Here is a 16574-nt window from a genome sequence, read left to right on the forward strand (position 1 = left end):
TCTCGAATTAACGGATATCGCTTATTACTTACGAGTGAGATGCCGACAAAGATATCCCTTGACGTTTCGAACCGGAAGAAGCAAATGAATGAACAGAATGAAGTATTTGAATATTACGAGAGACGTGAAAGTAAAGAAGGAAAAAAGAAAAAAAAAAAAACCCAGAACAGGCGTTGGGTAATTGCCGAATGTTCGAATTTTGTCTCATCTCTTTTTCTGTTTATTATATCTACAGACCATGTTCTATCGCAAGATGTTTGAAATGGCCCCATATACCCCCCATACCGTGTCCCTACTTGCTGACGTCTACATACCCAACACCTCCACGCATTCCTTTTCTATCTTTATGCTCTCCCCCCATCCCCTTATCCTTTTCTACTCATCAATAGTTTAATTGATGCCCAAACCACTCATACCACTTCATGTGGAATGTTAATCTTATAATTTTAACCCTCACCCTAGCACCCTTCTCCCTTACCTCAATATCCCCTACGTGGCAACTATTTTTAGCTCCTGCTTTATGATACTCACTTTGGTTTTAGTGTACGCTGGTTCAATTTCCTCTACTGCTTTACGTTCCTACACTGTTTCAGTCAAATATGTCTTTCTGCGTTGATGAATCTCCTTGATATTATTTTCCTTGCTTTTCTCAGTTATTTTAATTTCCTTTTCTCGTCTTTGTCTCGCGCTCCTAGCTTGTTTAACTGCTTTCTCTGTTGGTTCCATCGTCAGGTATATACCTGTACTAGCTAGTATTGTTGACGTATATAGAATAAACAGACTTATAAATTGGCTGGCTTCCCCCTTCCCAGACCCCTCCCATTTACTCAGTCTTTTGTCTGCCAAATACGCCCATGCCAAACCAGTACTTCCAATGACACCAGGCCGGCCACAGACATACTGTTTCGATATTATTTCCTGCCGGGTCAAACACGAACGCAGCGTAGTAGAATCGTGTATACTGAGGCCGTACACCAGGACCACCATTCGATTTTCCACCATGCTTCAGCGCAGCATCATAAAATGCATGAACAAGTTCTCGATCTATATTATGGTAGAACGTTAGAACCTGCCCATTCGCATATACCGACCTCATAAAAAAAAATAGAAGTATCACTTACTCCCCGTGCTGAACGCAATATGTGTACTACCAAACACAACATCCTTGCTGCCAGCAGGGACATCAACACCGGCACTTGAACTAGGCACGGCGTTCGAAGAGATCCAGAACTCCGGATAGTACACGCCCATGCCAACTACTTTTGGATGGGGCCGGAGGTGCTCTTTGAACCCGAGGGGAGCTAGAGCAGCTAGGTAGAAAGAGACCGTCTCCTCGAACTTGTCATCTGGGACTGTCAGACCAACGTGTGAGAAGCCCATTGTGTCTGTTTGAGCATTGATTCAATGATAGTAAGTATAACTTGCTTGATTCCCTAGCCCAGGCTACAGGAGATTTCGTGTCGACTTTTATACCTTCGAGTCGAGCATCAACGCTAGCGAAAGAAGGTTTGGTTGCCTAGCTGGATGCTTAATATAGCCCGTTCTGGATTGGTCTGGCAGAAGCTTGCTCTCTGGGATATTTTTATGACGAGCCTGAGGGATCTTGGGGGGAAAGGCCTCGATTGATTGAACAAAGTACAGGTTGTGGTATACATTAGTTAGATCCGTAGGAAAAGGGGTTATTAAGTGAATGCGCAGGACCAGAGGGAACAAAAAACAATACAATAATACGCTCTAACTGGCGTGCCTCATAAAAGACATGAAGGTCGCTCGTCGTTGAAAAACAAAGCTGCAAGTCCACAACCGCGGAAGAAAGCACAATATAGTTGCATGCATATTCAAATTTGTCAGAGTAACGGGTAGAAAAGGGTCTCTCTTGATCTACAGTCTAACCTTCACATCAACACACGGGAGAGTCCACTCCCTGCGTCCCAGCAAACTCCTGAACCACTCGAGGCCAATACCAGTCCATTCTGGTTCGCTGGCACTCAATGATGCGTTCGGCATGACACGGCGTTTTGCTTCTTCAAACGCAGCCCCCATCAGAGCAGTGGCTGTTGTATTCACGGTATCAAGCACATACCCGGTCAACTCGCTGGAAGTCGAGTTAAGAGCCGGAGTCGTCGCAGTTGCGTTCATCGTCGGGGCTGCTACTGGCAAATGAGCGAAGCGCGGGGCAAACCAATCTGCCTTGAGGTCAAAGAAGCAGCGGTCCGACCAGTGACATGATGAGATGAACAGGATCAGAAGGAGGGCAGAGCAGTATATACAGGGTCGATGGAGGATGTAAGTGAGGGTGACGAAGGAGAGGATAAACAGAGGGCTTGCGTTCGTTGGAATGAAAAGGAGGGGAAGCCAGCTGTGCAATATAGGTTAGCCGTCGTCGTTCCAAGGCCGTCCCATAGAGGGCTCCAAGCATACGGGATATCTCTGCATACCTTCTAAGACAAAACATATTTGGATATCGGGGTCGCCAGCCAGTAGAAAGGAACCGATGCCGTTATCGAGCAGGAGTGAATCCTTTGGTTAGCAGCTCACCATCGGATGTTGCAGCTGTCGCTTTCTCTTCTCTCTTTTTTCTTCTCTTCTTCTTCTTCTTCTTTTCAATTCTGCCTCTTCCTGGGCCTTGATCCTATATTCCAGTCTTCTCTCTCTCTATTTCTCTCTTTCTCTCTCGCTCTCGCTCTCGCTCTCGATCCCCGGCAGCATCACCGTCCGTTGCAACGTCCAAGTCGTTTCTTTTCTTTTCTTTTCTCGCCTGCCAACTTTCTAAGTCCGAAACGGCCGCTGACTAAGCTAGTCCTGCAAACAGTGCAAACAGCTCGACCGCCAACTAAAACCGACCAAATTATTATTATTTTTGCTTCTTCAACCTCCAACCTCCAACTTCACTTCTTCTTCTTCGCCTTCATCTCCTTCATCCCGTTCAATTCGCCTCCCTCTCTCTTCCGTTTTCTCTTCTCCTTTCGTTAGAATTGCATTAGCACGGTTGCCTGCCAGCTTGGTGTCGCGTTTTTCCTTCTCCCTTTCTCGCCTTTCCTTACAACCTGGTCCCGGGTAGCTTGAGCTATCGTCGCTCCTTGCCATGGCTGGTTCCGGCTCCCCTGCAGACTTGCAAGCTCTGCTCGCGAGAATAAAACCTCGCCCGTCTCCTAGCGGACCCTCTTATGAGAGCCAGTCATCCTTTTATACTGGGCAGTTTGCTCAGCACCAGCACCAGCAACGGAGCGGGGGATCGCCTGGCATCACGTCGCCTACGCAGTTCAGCTATGCCGCGCCATACGCTTCCTCGCCCATCCTTAGCCCTCCACCCCCTTCCAACCCCCCTCATCATGGATCGGACGTGATAAGCCCCAACAGTTCCACCCCGCAGAGCGAGGCTAATCAGCAACCTATGAGCACCGATCGTGCCAACTTGCTCAAATTGCTGAAATTTAGCCAGCCTCCAGGTGGACAGAGCTCCAACCCGCCAGCCGAGACGGGACTCCCATCCGGCACCCCAGCGCGTGTTGAACCAATTGGGCATGATGGTGCTAACGGTAATGGTCTCCGTATGCCTGCTCAGCGCAACATTTCAGCTTCTGACATACTCGCCTCCCTCCGTGGTCCACCGACTTGTGCTGCTTCTCCTCCTCCAGGCCCGTCATCTGCTGTGCCAGGGAGACACAGCCCAGCTGAAAAGCCGGGTCTGGCTCCTACGCCTTCTGGGGACGCAACTCAGGAAATGCTGCTGAGGTTGTTGAACCAGCCACCCGCTCAAAGTCCAAAGGGGGGCGATTTAACATCTGCTCCTCAAACCTCGGGTCAAGCTATGAATAACACCAATACCAGTAATGTTCCAGCGCATCTCTCCAGCTCTTCGGCCGAGGAACGTAAAGATTCTTCGGCCCGGAATTTTGGCTCGGCTGATGCCATCGAGGTTACTCAATTTGATCCGTTGCAACCCAAAGCAGCAAACAAAGGAACCATCTTCAGCCATGTTAACCCTTTCGAGCACCTTGCCGCGGCATCTTCGAGGAATCGGTCCCCGAACAGCCAGCCGCAGTCCGGCCGTGCTAGCCCCTCGGTTGGAACTGGTCTAGCAGGAAAGGATATTCCAAAAGCCAAGAGCAATTCACCCGAGGCTCCGAAGTCTTCTGTTGCTCAGCCTACACCAGAGAAAGTCCAAGGGCAGCAAACTGCGACCCCTGGGCCCAATGAATCTACCGATCAGGACAAAAGAGGGGTTTCCACTCCGGAAATTGCTGAAGGGGTTGAAGGCACACCAGTCGCTATCTCAGGTGCTAAAGTGGAGAAATCTACACCAGTACCTGAGAAGCTCACCGCTGAGCCTTCTGCTCCTGGAAGTGATATCCCAGGAAATGCTACGGCCAACTCGCACAAACTTATGCATGGTGCCTTAGAGCCTCCAGAGGAGGAAGATACCAAGAAACCTGCTAAAGTTGTAACTATTTCCGGTGACGACGAGACTGTTAAAAATACCAAATTGGAGACTAAGAACGAAAATGTGGCGGATAACTGGGAGACGGAGGCGGAGACTGACCACATTGTCCCCGTCTACAACTTCCCGTTGAAGCCTTTTGTATCCATTACGTGGAAGACAAATTTGAAACCCGTTGGCATTCGTGACGATGGAGTGATGGATATTGCCCGCTTGAAGAAAGGATTTGACCAACTTGATCGTTCACTCACTTCAGCAACTTCTGAATATATCGTTTATGCTCTTGCGAAAAACGGCGGAGCCCGTATCATTCGCCAGGATGATGGTCATGACCGACAGATCTTCCGCTCAACCAATGACAGAATGTTTAACGTCTCCGTAGCCCAGGCACCGCCCGGTTCTGCTATCAAAGAGCAGGCTTTCCTTGGTATCGGCGTTAGCGGCTCCGTTTACTGGACTACTATTTCCCGTGCGGACGATGATTATTTCGAGTCGGACGCTCTTGAATCTCAGAGCCTGATCTTCCCACCCTTCCCAACATCTGACGAGAATACATCTGGCGGACAATTGAAGACCCGCGCGAAGCAAAGCTCTCGCCATCCTGAATTCTTCGCTATAGGCCGTGGAAAGTCTATTCACATCGTTAGACCTCGTGTCGCTTTGGCCGAGTATGGTTTTACCTCTCCAGGGAAAGTGGATACAGAAAAGTACTTCAAGGAGAAGTCCATCAAAATTGCTACTGGGAAGGCTGGTAAGGACTTCGTTTTCAGTGGTGATGATACCGTCATTGCGTCGCTCGACAAGACTGGCAGGTTGAGATTTTGGGATCTCCGTGACATTGATGAAATGCTAATGGCCAACAAATGCGATATCCGCATCCCTCTCCTGACTCTTGTTACTGGTTCCTCCAATGAAAAGTGCTGGCCAACCTCTGTTGTTTTCATTGACAAACAGAGGCCTTATCTGAAGGCCCATGCTCTGAGATACATCCTTGTGGGTTTGAAACAAAACCATACTCTACAGCTTTGGGACCTAGGCCTAGGAAAGGCCGTGCAGGAGTTGAATTTCCCTCACAGTAACGAATCAGACGCAATTTGCAGTATTGCATACCACCCAGGTTCTGGCATCATCGTCGTTGGCCACCCAACTAGAAACTCAATTTATTTCATCCATTTGTCTGCACCCAGATATGCACTTCCCCCAATGTCCCAGGCTGCTTTCATTCAGGCTGTGACGAACAAAGATCCTGACCTTCCCAAACCCGACTCAACCGCTTGCATGAGCGGAATCCGAGAAATCTCTTTTGGTTCACGCGGGCAATTACGAAGTCTTCAACTTCTTCCATTGACTAAGTCACCGGGCCAGGAAGATAATGGCTTGTTTGAGCTGTATATTATGCATTCGCGAGGAGTAACCTGCCTCAGCATCAAAAAGCTTGACCTGGGTTGGGACATCGACAACAAAATTGTTGAATCGGTAGATGCATTGGAGAAAGGGTATATTGAGATCAGGGATATTCAACCTGTCCAGCCCGCGGATGATAGCAGCCGAGGTGAAGAAGGCAGTACACTTTCCAAGAGCCCGCGCCACGACAATAAGGAAACGAAGAAGGAAGCTGCATCTGCTACCAACTCGTCTGTTCCTGAGTCTCCAAAGAAGAGATCGGTAGCAGAATCCGCGTCTACCACTACCCAGCCTCAGCAGGAACAAGCCACAGGCGAAAAGCCAGACAAAAAGAAAAAGAAGAAAGAAGTTGCAGCCAAATTGAAGGAAACTACAAAGGCAACAGAGGAGTCTTCTGATGCCCCAATTTTGTCGCCTGTTAAGCAGGTCATTGGTCGAAAACAGGCTCCAGTGGAGCAACCTCGGTCTCGCCAGGTCGAGGCCGAAATACCAGGCGAATCGGTTATGTCTATGCAAGCCTTGTCTAAGGAGGTGCAGAAGATCGAACAGAATTTGACATCCATGTTCACTGCATCCCTTAATGGTGGACTCGATACCGTATATCGCCGTTTCGAAGATGATCGTCGCGCTCAAGATAAGCTTGCGACTATTCGTCAGGATGAGGTATTGCGCCTAGTTTCGAAGACGTTGTCTGAAAATGTTGAGAAAACACTTGCCCACATTGTCTCCGAAAGCATTAAGCAGTCTGTGCTTCCAGCCCTGAAGGATAATACCGCTTCTGCCCTTGATAGACAAATCAATGGTGCAGTCAAGGCTGCCTTACCAGACGCAATTGCTAAAGCAATGCAAACCCCTGCTACTGTCCGTGCCATGACTGAGATTATGCTGCCCTCCATCACTAGCCACTTTGACAGGGGACTTTCGAATGCCGTTAAGAATATCGTCTCGGTATTCAAGGAGGAGCAAGCTCATACTGCGGAGAAGGTCGCCAGAGATGTGGAACGGAAATTTTCTACCAAAATGAAGCATCTTGAAAACCAACAGATCAAGGACAGCGTCAAAATTGACCAGCTTGTGTCATTGGTCAACAACATGAACGACTCCATGTCCACGATTGCCCAGGCTCAGAATAGTTTCGGCGCTGAGATACTCAAGCTCCACAAGCAGATGCCTGTGCAGGAGCCAGAGTCCCCGCAGAAGCAAGCCGTCTCCGCACAACGCGAGACCCAAAACGTCCAACCTTCTGACGAACCCAGCGAACTTACTCAGATCGGCCAGCTTATGGAGGAGAGAAGATACGAGGAGGCGTCTATTAAGGTATATCTACACGTGCCATCACAGCACTCCCTAGAAGCTTGTTTGATACTAATGATATACTCCATATAGTGGCTTCAATCTTCCCAGCAGTCTGAGCTCTTCAGTAACCTATTTGTGAATTACAACCCATCATACCTCGGAAGCTTGTCACCTGTAGTTGCTCTCTCTGTCAGTGCAGCAGTGACCGCTTCTATGGACACCCACATCATGGAGCGCTTGAATTGGCTGCAACACGTTCTTCGCACTGTCAATATTTCGGTAAGCCGTTCGTCATTATACGGATATAACCTACCCTTACTAACTTTGACATCTAGGACCCTTCCATTAGCGAAATTGGACCTCGCATCATGGATATTCTGATCCAGCGCCTCGAAGCGTTGTTCATCTCCATTGCTCAGAAAACACCTAATGACCCCATCCTCCACCGAATCCCACCAATTACTCAGTGGGCAGCCGTTCTCCGAGACGCAAAAGTAAAAAAAATCAAGAGGCTTAACCCTCATCCACCCTCTCCATCTCACTTTCGATTTATGTTCCCATTCCTTATTTGGCTATGATGATGACCAACGTTCTGTTGTGAGACATTTACCTGGTTCACAGCGGCAGAATGGTATTGCTCTACAAAAATCGGCTATTGGGATTATGATGCATGCTGGTGATTATGATTCATCTCATTCTCATATAATGGAGGCGGGCTTATTTTTCCTTTTTGTGTCCTGTCATTTTTTTTTCCGGTTATTTCGGGGGGTTGGGGATAAAATAAATCGGTCTTACTGGCATTTCGGTTCTATTCTATCCTACCTATGTATTAACTAATTACCAACCACCCGTCTGTTTTCCTTTTTATTCTATGAAAAACGAAAGCCCAGAAAAAAAAAAGCACGTATTTCTGTTTCCACATATTTTTAACTTGTAGTTATTTCATGCTCTTCAAGTTTACAGGCAAAGCACCACTGAGTAAAAGCCGTGCTATTTATCACATCCCCCCCTTTTCCTTAAGCGCCATTCCACAAAGCAGGTAAACGAGCTCAAGACTCAAGAATACCAACGAAATGCGATGCCTGTCTATCCTTTTCCCCATCCATAGAATGCCAACAACAAAAGCAATATGTGACCAATGGCTCAAGCGTTAAACTCTTCCCTTTCAGCCTTGCCTTCCCCACCTCCTGATTCGAAAAACTCGAACCCAATGGCTCTCCAATTAAGCTCTTCTCTCCAGTGCAGTCCGTACCCATTCACAGCGTCCAGCGCATTGCTCTCCGCGGACCTTCGCATACCAGAATTCAAAACGGTGATGCTTCGGAAACGCGAAAGCAGCATCCCCATCGAGCAGCATATACATGGCTCATGCGTAATGTACAAATCTAGACCTGTGCACAGATACCCACCCTTCGAGGACTTGAGTAGATTAGGCAATTGAAAGAAATGCGATTCAAGCGAGGTCGACGATAATGGGGCCGATTCTACTTCCGAGGGAGCAGATACTTCTTCTTCCACTTCATCGGTGACAGGCTTGTTCAGCGCTATTCGTTTTCTCGACACCATTGATATGCCCCGCATAACCGCATGGCTTTCGGGCCCAGCCTCATCGTCAATGGAATATTCCTTTTCCTGATGTTGTTGTTGTTTGCGCTCGTGCTCGTTCTCGTGCTCATGTCCTAGCGAAGCTTTCCACCACCTCGTATCCCCTGAAACTGCAACTACGGCATTCAATAGGTCGTTTGTGTCATCTGGCTTCCCGACTGTGAGTTCGGGGTCGACGATAACCACGCCTACACCACGGCCTCGACCGGATTGTAAGGTCTCATTCGCTACCTCCTTTGCCAAGGCTAAGAAGTAGCCTGCTCGGGGATATATTGAAGCTTTGGCTCGCACAAGCTGGACTTGTGGTGGTGCGTGGGCTGCAACTCGTGCTGCAGGGTTATATATCGTGGACCATTTTGTGCAGGACCATTCGAGTGCTTCGGCGGGCGTTGTAGGTGGTTTGGTGGAGATGAGTGTTTTTTGGATCCGGACTGTAGGTAGTTTTTCTGGTGACGGTTGTTCTGTCGTGGTGGTGGTGGTGTCGGATCCACTGTGACTGGGCGGTGATATTCTCGGGGTATACGGTGCCAGTAGGGCTTGCAGCTCTGATGTTTCCGGCAAAGGTGGTGGGATGAGCACATGGATTGAAGCAGTGGGCTTTGGTCCTTGGGCCTCTTCAAGTTCCTGTCTCAATGGTTCCGGGAGGTTTTCTGGCCGTAGTAGCCTGCGCAGATGGGACCGGCTGACTTCAGGGTTTCTCGGGTAATGGGTATCAAGTAGTTTGACAACTACATTTGACGACTTTATGTCGATCTCGGCGACGTATGCTTCTTCTATAGGCCTGTTAGAACACGGCCTGCTTCAGTTCAACATGGTGGAGGGTGAGGTGGTTCTAACCAAACGAATCAACTGGCCGAAGTTCCTGAACAGAAGGCAGAGTGTCCAGTTCTCCTTGTAAGGGTTTGATACCCCTTAATCTTTCCTCCACGGCCATGGTACGGGTATGGAAGCCGGCTTTGATACAGATATGTGACTGTATATACTACTGAGTTAGTAATGCGGCAGTGTATCCCGGTAGAGGGAGAAAGGGCGTCTCTATACTACCTTTGAGCGGAAGATTAGCTGTGGCAAGACAGACTGCGCAACAGCATGTTGTAGTCTATAGGATGTTCCCAATACTATCATCGACATGCATGGGCCATCGAGTTATCGTCCACAGCTATCAAATGTTGTATGCCACATACTGTACACTGTGACGAGGATGGAAGAAGAAGTTGGGAGTTGAATTTTGTGCCAAGCCCTCTGGTTGCCCTAAAGTAAAACTCGCGGCGGCATCGACAAGGCAAATAACTAATATATGGTAAACACTCAGATATCGTATCTTCATGGTCATGCATTTGAATATTTGGAGTAGTAAGGCGTGAATAGGATACAGAGGGCCATGCTCTTGGAAGATCTACATAGAAGTTGAATATACTGCAAGTAATAAAAGATATAGGCGGGGGGCGTCAGGCTGGAGTAGAAGAGGAGAGAGTAGCATTAATGCAGCGCCCATGTGAAACTGGGGGCTGTCTGACAGTTGACTCTCTTTTGCGTGAGAACTATTTACCACACGTATGTATAGATCAAAGATCGAACGGAAAAGCCCGGTGAAGCAGCTCCAGCCGTTTCTCTAAAATCATCTATTTGCATAAAAAGAATAAACACGAAGAGAAACAAGCCCAAACGCCTGAAGCACCGCCAGCCAAAAATGTAAAAAAGGGTGGAAAGAGAATCCCGAACCAAGCAGTGCATGAGCTAGAACGTGAAGAGAATGCGGCATAACCCAGTATTATAGAGTTGGGTTTTGAGTATTATGAGTTATGTGGAAGAAGATGGTGTGCTCTGCGCAGAGTCTGGCTCGGTCTTTTCGTCGGCGGCGGTGGTAGTGGTGGTGGTTGAAGGCTCAGGTTTTACGTGGGATTTGGGTTGAGAGTCGGCTGGCGCAGAGGAAGCAGCTGGTGCGGGTCTCGGGGCAGGAGGAGCAGTGGCAGGAGCCCGGATTGACCGAGCACCTCCGGCTGCCGTTACTGCCGGGGGAATCGGCGGAGGAAGCTCTGGTTGCATCTCGTAGTCGTCGCAGCGCTCGACCAGGCTGAGATAGTAGTCAACAAGGACCTCTGGCTGGGGCACGATACGCCATTCCACCCGCCAGAGAAACTCTAGCTCCAGGAGAGCCAGTTCCTCCACGCTGATGCCTCCCACTCGGGCGTAGGTCTTGTTGGTCCAGAAGCTGTCACTGAGCCCCTTGCTGGCGACGGTGGCACTGCTGATGAGGAACCGGTGGACGGTCAAGCTGGAAATGGTGAAGGCCGGGTACAGAGCGCAAAGACGGTCTATGTAGTACACCATGCTTAGCAGGATGGGAGGCGAGAGCGTTGCGTGAGTGGTGAGACGCTGCAGGTAGTCCTGGACCGATATCCGGGGCGGAGAGCGGGAGTGAAACCGAGTCAGCCTGCCGTCCCGGAGCGGGATCTGGTCGTTGAAGCGGATGAGCTCCATGATCATGCTTGAGATCAGGACTACCAGGTCCCGCGGGTCTGCAGCTTCATAGCGTCGAGGAAGAAGCTTGACCGGGGGTTTGGCAGGCCTTAACCTCTTGGAGGCCGAACCTTCCGGCGGCCTGTCATCGTCATCCAATTGCTGCCGGCGCTGATTCTGCTGGCGAGCCTGTTGTTGCTGTGGCAGTTGCTGCTGCTGCTGCTGCTGTTGTGGCAGTTGTTGTTGTTGTTGTTGTTGTTGTTGTTGTTGTTGTTGTTGTTGTTGTTGCTGGGAATGAGGATTTTTGGAGAGAGCTGGGGTGGACGCAGGCCCGGGGGCGGCAATCACCTTCGTCGCATCTGGAGGGGTGCGTTTGGTCCCTATGGCAGTGCCCGGCATACGTGAACTCTCGCCGGCGGCAGCAGCAGGATCAGACGGGGTCGAGGGCCGGGAGTACTGGGTGCCCGCATCTACCGTCTGCCGCTTGAAGGTCGTCCGCAGCTGCTCGATCTCGGGCGAGGAGCAGGAGCCGCTGTCTGCCGAGTGCTGCTGCTGCTGGCTGGTCGCTGTCTGCCGCGGCGAGGAGCGAGGAGTGGTCGAGGCCAGGAGAGGAGACGGACGCTGCTGGAGGCTGCTGTTGCTGTTGCTGTTGTGGTGGTGGTGATGGTTATGGTTGTGGTGGTTGTGGTGGTTGTGGTGGTGAGGACGAGAGTTCGGCGAGGCGCGTAGCAGCGCGGCAGTGGTCGGCGACAGGGAGGCGGCGGAGGAGGCCATCATCGCCGCCGCTGCGAGTCTGCGAGTGCTTCTTCTCCTGCTTCTTGTCCTTCTCTTTCTTCTTCTTCTTGCTGCTGGAGTCGCTGCTGGCGATGGGCATGGAGGGGCGCACGTGGGCGAGGAGTGCTGGGTCTATGGCGAGGCGGCAGGGGCGAGCGTGCGGGCTGCAGCAACATCGAGCTGCGCATCGTATAGCTATAAGAAAGGAGAGGGAACAGGGCCCAGGGACAGAGAGAGACAGAGGAGAGGAGAGACAGGCCAGAGGAATATCAGAAAAGAAACGAAGAGACGCAGCAAGGGAAAAGAACTGCAGAGACGAAGACTGAAGACCGAAGACGAAGACGAAGACGAAGTCGACGAGAAAGCCTTAAGAGGTCGAAGTTGCAAAAAAAGGAAGAAAAAAAGGAAGTTTTTGCGGTGTTTATTTTTATTTTTTTATTTTTATTTTTATTATTTTTTATTTTCAACTTTTTTTTTTTTTTTTTTGCAAAAAAAGGGGGGAAGGCGGTGGCGGGCGGCAGAAAAAGACAAAAGAGAGGGGGACGCCATTTAAGGTTAGGGTTTAGTCACGTGAAAATGGGGCACAGATCATATCACGTGAGAAGGTGCATTAAGTCATGTGATCTGGGGATGTGATGACTAAGGGGATCAACAGCGGCAACGGTGATTGGCTGGAGCTTGCCGGGCCAGACCCAGGATTGATTAGATAAGATGATCAGCGCTAGGCTGCTTTGGGACAGCAGTTCGCTTAGATAAGCTGAGTTACATAAGCAGTCCTCTTTTGGGCAAGACGACGACGGGGCGTCTTTTTGGGCGGCCAAAGAGAAGAAGAAAACATCCCTTCGGAGTGCAGAGAAAAGAGACGCCAGCAGACATAAAGAGAGTGAGAGAGTGAGTGTTGTGCGTGAGAGAGAGAGAGAGAGAGAGAGAGTAAGTGAGTGGATGCTGCTGATATGGACAGTGGGCAGGGTTAGCTAACTAAATGCTCTTAACTTCCTAGTTGTCTGTTCGGGTCTTTACCTCCTAACTCACCGAAACCTCTCCTGCCAAAACGCCGGAGTCGAGCTCCCTCTCTCGATATTCTACCCTACCTAGCCGCAGGCCGTGTTGGAATAACTACCTGCGTGACCTTCTCCGTTGTATTGGCCTTGTTTCTTCTTCTGCCTGTTTGCCTCCCCGGCCCTCCTGTTCTCGGCTGTCCTACACCGTTTTCTCGTCCCGCCTGCCTCAAACACCAAAACACACAAGAGCCAGGCAAAAAGACCGAGAGAAGCTTTCCATTCCTCCGTCTTTTTCCCATCCGTCAGTATTTGCGGGCTGGCCTCACGTTCGTCAGTCTGCCTGCCCTGATACCTTGCAGGATGACGAAAGTCGTTAGCCCGCACCTCCTCGACGATGTTCGCAGCGCGGACTCAACCGCTGGCCGGATTGCCGCCCTCCGCACGCTCAAGAATGATATCATCGGCCATAACCAGAAGAAGCAGGCCTGGACAGAGCTAGGCGTCCTGCCGCTCCTGTCAGATGTCCTGTTCAGCCGGCGTGGCGTGGCCAGGAAGGCCGATTTTCATAGTCATAGCCCGAAGCAGCACACCACAGAGGAGGATGAGATGTGCTTCCAGGCCATTACCATTATCGGCAGCCTCGCCCTTGGTATGCACATTATTATTAATTAATACTCGTCCTGTGTGATTTGTATCAGTCATGCTAATTCTTACTTTTGCTAGGTGGACCGGCGTATACCGCGCCTATTTTGGCTGGGGAGACCATTCCCTCGTTGCTCTCCGTACTATCATCACCCTCATGTCCTCGATCCCTCGCCCTCGCTGTCCTTCGAACCCTCAATACCATTGCGGATCAGCTTGCCTTGGTATATCAAAATGTGGATAACCAGACACAGCCCATGGGCGCCCTGCTCTTCACCCGCAAGTACATCTCTACTTTCCGTGGCATTCTACAGCAACCAGGCGACTCTCCCGGCGCCCAACCTTGCATAGAGCTTGTAGCAGACCTCATCTCGAAGACATGCTCCGGAGAGCAGCAGAAGAGCCTTCTAGCTGAGTGCGGCATCTTGGATGTCCTGGGTTTAAGGCTGGCAGCTTTCGTCGTTGCGGGGGGGTTTGTTCTTCCCGGAGCAGAGAATTCCTGTACCAACTCCGGCGCATTGGGTCACATACCAGATCCTGCTCCAGCCGATGCCAAACTAACTCCCATCCTCCGTGCAATTGCCGTCATCATCGAACAGTCCGCGGCTCGCGCAGAACATCTCTTGACATGTCCCGCTTTGGTCACCGTGTTTCCCCGCTCATTCTATGACCTCTATCTCGGTGAGGCTAAAAAGGGCCCATGGAGATCTCCCTATCCATCCGGTTATGGCTTTACCAAACGCAACGTTTTGAATCCCATTGATTCCCTGCTCCCCTCCGTGCAGCCGATGCAAAACAATGGCTCATCCAATTTCCCCCCATTGGGCTCGCAACCTCAGTATGACAAGCGAGGACAGTTCTTTGGCCCTCAGCCGCCTTGTACCGATAGTCCTGCTCCAGAAGAGCCAGAGAGCGTGTTGGTATCGTGGTTGCTTTATGTTGCCCGAGCAGACCGTGGTTATGTCCGTCTTATGGCAGCTCGAATACTTGCCACCCTATTCCGCCATCATCTCCTGAAGAAAAGCCGCGTCCCCATGCTCGGATTTCTCCTGGTTCCTCTCCTAGTTAGAATGCTCGACAGTGCTCACCATTCTGAAGACTATTCCACTTTCAATAGTTACGCCCTGCGTGTTAAAGAGGAAGCTCCCGCTGTGCTAGCCTCCTTGGTCATGGATAGCCGAGAGCTGCAAAAATTCGCCGTCGATAGCGGTGCTATCAAGAAACTCACCCAAATGCTGAAAGAGTCGTTTGCGCCAACTTCAGAAGCCGGTACCCCTATGTGGAGTACAACAAAGAGACCTGCCACAGTCCTAGTTCAATCAACAGACTCAGACACGTCTTTGGGACCCCCAGGATTCACCCGCCAGGCCCTCTCCAAGATAAAATACCGAGAAGCCATTCTCAAAGCCCTGGCTGCACTCTCCCTGGTTAATGATGATTACAGAAAGGCTATATGCGATACTGGTGTTGTTCAGCATATCATTGACTCAATGAAGCCCTGGAATCCGGAAACAACTGTTCTAGGGAACAAGACTTGCATTACCGAATTAGAAGGGAATACAACGCCAGTTATACTCGCAGCTTGTGCCGCTGCTAGATCGTTGACTCGATCAGTCAGTGTGCTTAGAACCAGCTTGATTGATGCCGGCATTGCTGCGCCAATATGCGACTTGGTTAAATCCAGCAATATCGAAATACAAATTGCGGCCACATCAGTAATGTGCAACTTGGCCCTTGATTTCAGCCCAATGAAGGAGGTATGTATACGTTTTTTCGTGAAAATTATCCCTTTTTTTCATGCGTGAATCACTCTTCAGGCTAACCTACGTGCAGGCTCTTCTTGAGGCAAACATGGTCCCACTACTGTGCGAAAATTCCCATTCACCAAATGCAAACCTTAGAATAGAATCCCTCTGGTCTCTCAAACACATTTCCTATAATGTACCAAACAAGATGAAGAAAGATATCCTAGAGGCTCTTGGTATCGAATGGATCAAGCAGGTTCTCTCTCACGACCCTAACGATCCTGTCAATGCCAGGAGACGACAGGACGACATTGCTAGCGAGTTGCCATCCTCACTCATAGAGATGGGCACCTCAAATTCATTTGGCGAACAAGTAGATATTCTCAACCCCGTGATACCCAGCGGCCTGGAACCAGAGTCTCCTATGATGGACTTCGATGGCCACATTCCAGATAGTTCGATAGCCTCGAAACCTGCCGTTGATACTCATTCCGCCGAGAACGTTCGGAAGCGCAGATTGGCGCTAAATGGAGATTTGGACCAGACCAAGAAACTACGCCAAGACGATACGCTAGCACAAGAGGAGCTTTTTGACTTGCTTCGAAACATCATGTGTGGCCCGGGAGCGCCCGATATGATCGACTATCTCCTCCAGAAGTTCGGCCAGACCGACTTCCTAGATATCCTTGCAAGCAAACTCCGTCCTAGACCCCTTCCCACCGCCAATGCTTCTATAGCTTCCTTCAAGGACAAATTAACCACCTCACAACAAAAATCAATACTCCACCCTACCGAAATAATCCGCGCAGTGACTTACGTCCTGATCCACATTGCCGCTGGCGTCTCACGACATCGCCACCTGCTAGTCTTCCACCAAGACCTGCTCAAACTAACCATGGCCTTGCTAAGCCACTCGAACTGGCAGATTCGAGCCAATTGCGTCTGGATAGTGATTAATCTCACTCTTGATGATGACAAGACTGATAAAACTAGCCGGGTTGAGCGTGCCATGAGATTGAAGAGTCTAGGGGTTATGGAACGTCTGAGCAGTTTGGAAATTGATAGCGAATCTGATGTTAGAGAACGAACAAAAACGGCTTTGGATTGGATGAAGGCGCTCTTGGGCCAATAAACTGCCGTCTAGCATGTTAGTTTCTCATGATGATGTATCTATTTTAGCCACTCCTTACGCTTCATAATGTGTAG

General features: G+C 50.0%; 6 protein-coding genes across 6 annotated transcripts; 2 read left to right on the forward strand and 4 right to left on the reverse strand.

Moving 5' to 3' along the window:
- Positions 1-579: 579 nt before the first annotated feature.
- On the reverse strand, positions 580-1380 carry TRV_06015 (glyoxalase family protein; the record flags this gene model as incomplete). The annotated part of the gene is made up of 3 exons (XM_003019868.1): positions 580-745; positions 828-1044; positions 1122-1380. 3 exons carry the CDS (start codon positions 1378-1380, stop codon positions 580-582), a joined length of 642 nt encoding a protein of 213 aa, XP_003019914.1.
- A 1488-nt stretch (positions 1381-2868) lies between these two features.
- Positions 2869-3087, reverse strand: TRV_06016 (uncharacterized protein; the record flags this gene model as incomplete). The annotated part of the gene is made up of 1 exon (XM_003019869.1): positions 2869-3087. One exon carries the CDS (start codon positions 3085-3087, stop codon positions 2869-2871), a length of 219 nt encoding a protein of 72 aa, XP_003019915.1.
- TRV_06017 (uncharacterized protein) lies at positions 3086-7719 on the forward strand (the record flags this gene model as incomplete). The annotated part of the gene is made up of 3 exons (XM_003019870.1): positions 3086-7162; positions 7232-7420; positions 7477-7719. 3 exons carry the CDS (start codon positions 3086-3088, stop codon positions 7717-7719), a joined length of 4509 nt encoding a protein of 1502 aa, XP_003019916.1.
- A 565-nt stretch (positions 7720-8284) lies between these two features.
- TRV_06018 (tRNA-specific adenosine-34 deaminase subunit Tad3, putative) lies at positions 8285-9680 on the reverse strand (the record flags this gene model as incomplete). Its single annotated transcript, XM_003019871.1, has 2 exons — positions 8285-9519; positions 9584-9680. 2 exons carry the CDS (start codon positions 9678-9680, stop codon positions 8285-8287), a joined length of 1332 nt encoding a protein of 443 aa, XP_003019917.1.
- An 866-nt stretch (positions 9681-10546) lies between these two features.
- TRV_06019 (uncharacterized protein) lies at positions 10547-12080 on the reverse strand (the record flags this gene model as incomplete). Its single annotated transcript, XM_003019872.1, has 2 exons — positions 10547-11852; positions 11914-12080. 2 exons carry the CDS (start codon positions 12078-12080, stop codon positions 10547-10549), a joined length of 1473 nt encoding a protein of 490 aa, XP_003019918.1.
- Positions 12081-13341: 1261 nt separating this feature from the next.
- Positions 13342-16500, forward strand: TRV_06020 (uncharacterized protein; the record flags this gene model as incomplete). Its single annotated transcript, XM_003019873.1, has 3 exons — positions 13342-13630; positions 13705-15380; positions 15457-16500. The coding sequence occupies 3 exons, from the start codon at positions 13342-13344 to the stop codon at positions 16498-16500; spliced, it is 3009 nt and encodes a 1002-aa protein (XP_003019919.1).
- Between the last annotated feature and the right edge of the window lie 74 nt (positions 16501-16574).

This window comes from Trichophyton verrucosum, assembly GCF_000151505.1.
Source record: "Trichophyton verrucosum HKI 0517 chromosome Unknown contig00659_1.f1.exp, whole genome shotgun sequence".
Taxonomy (NCBI): Eukaryota; Fungi; Ascomycota; class Eurotiomycetes; order Onygenales; family Arthrodermataceae; genus Trichophyton; species Trichophyton verrucosum.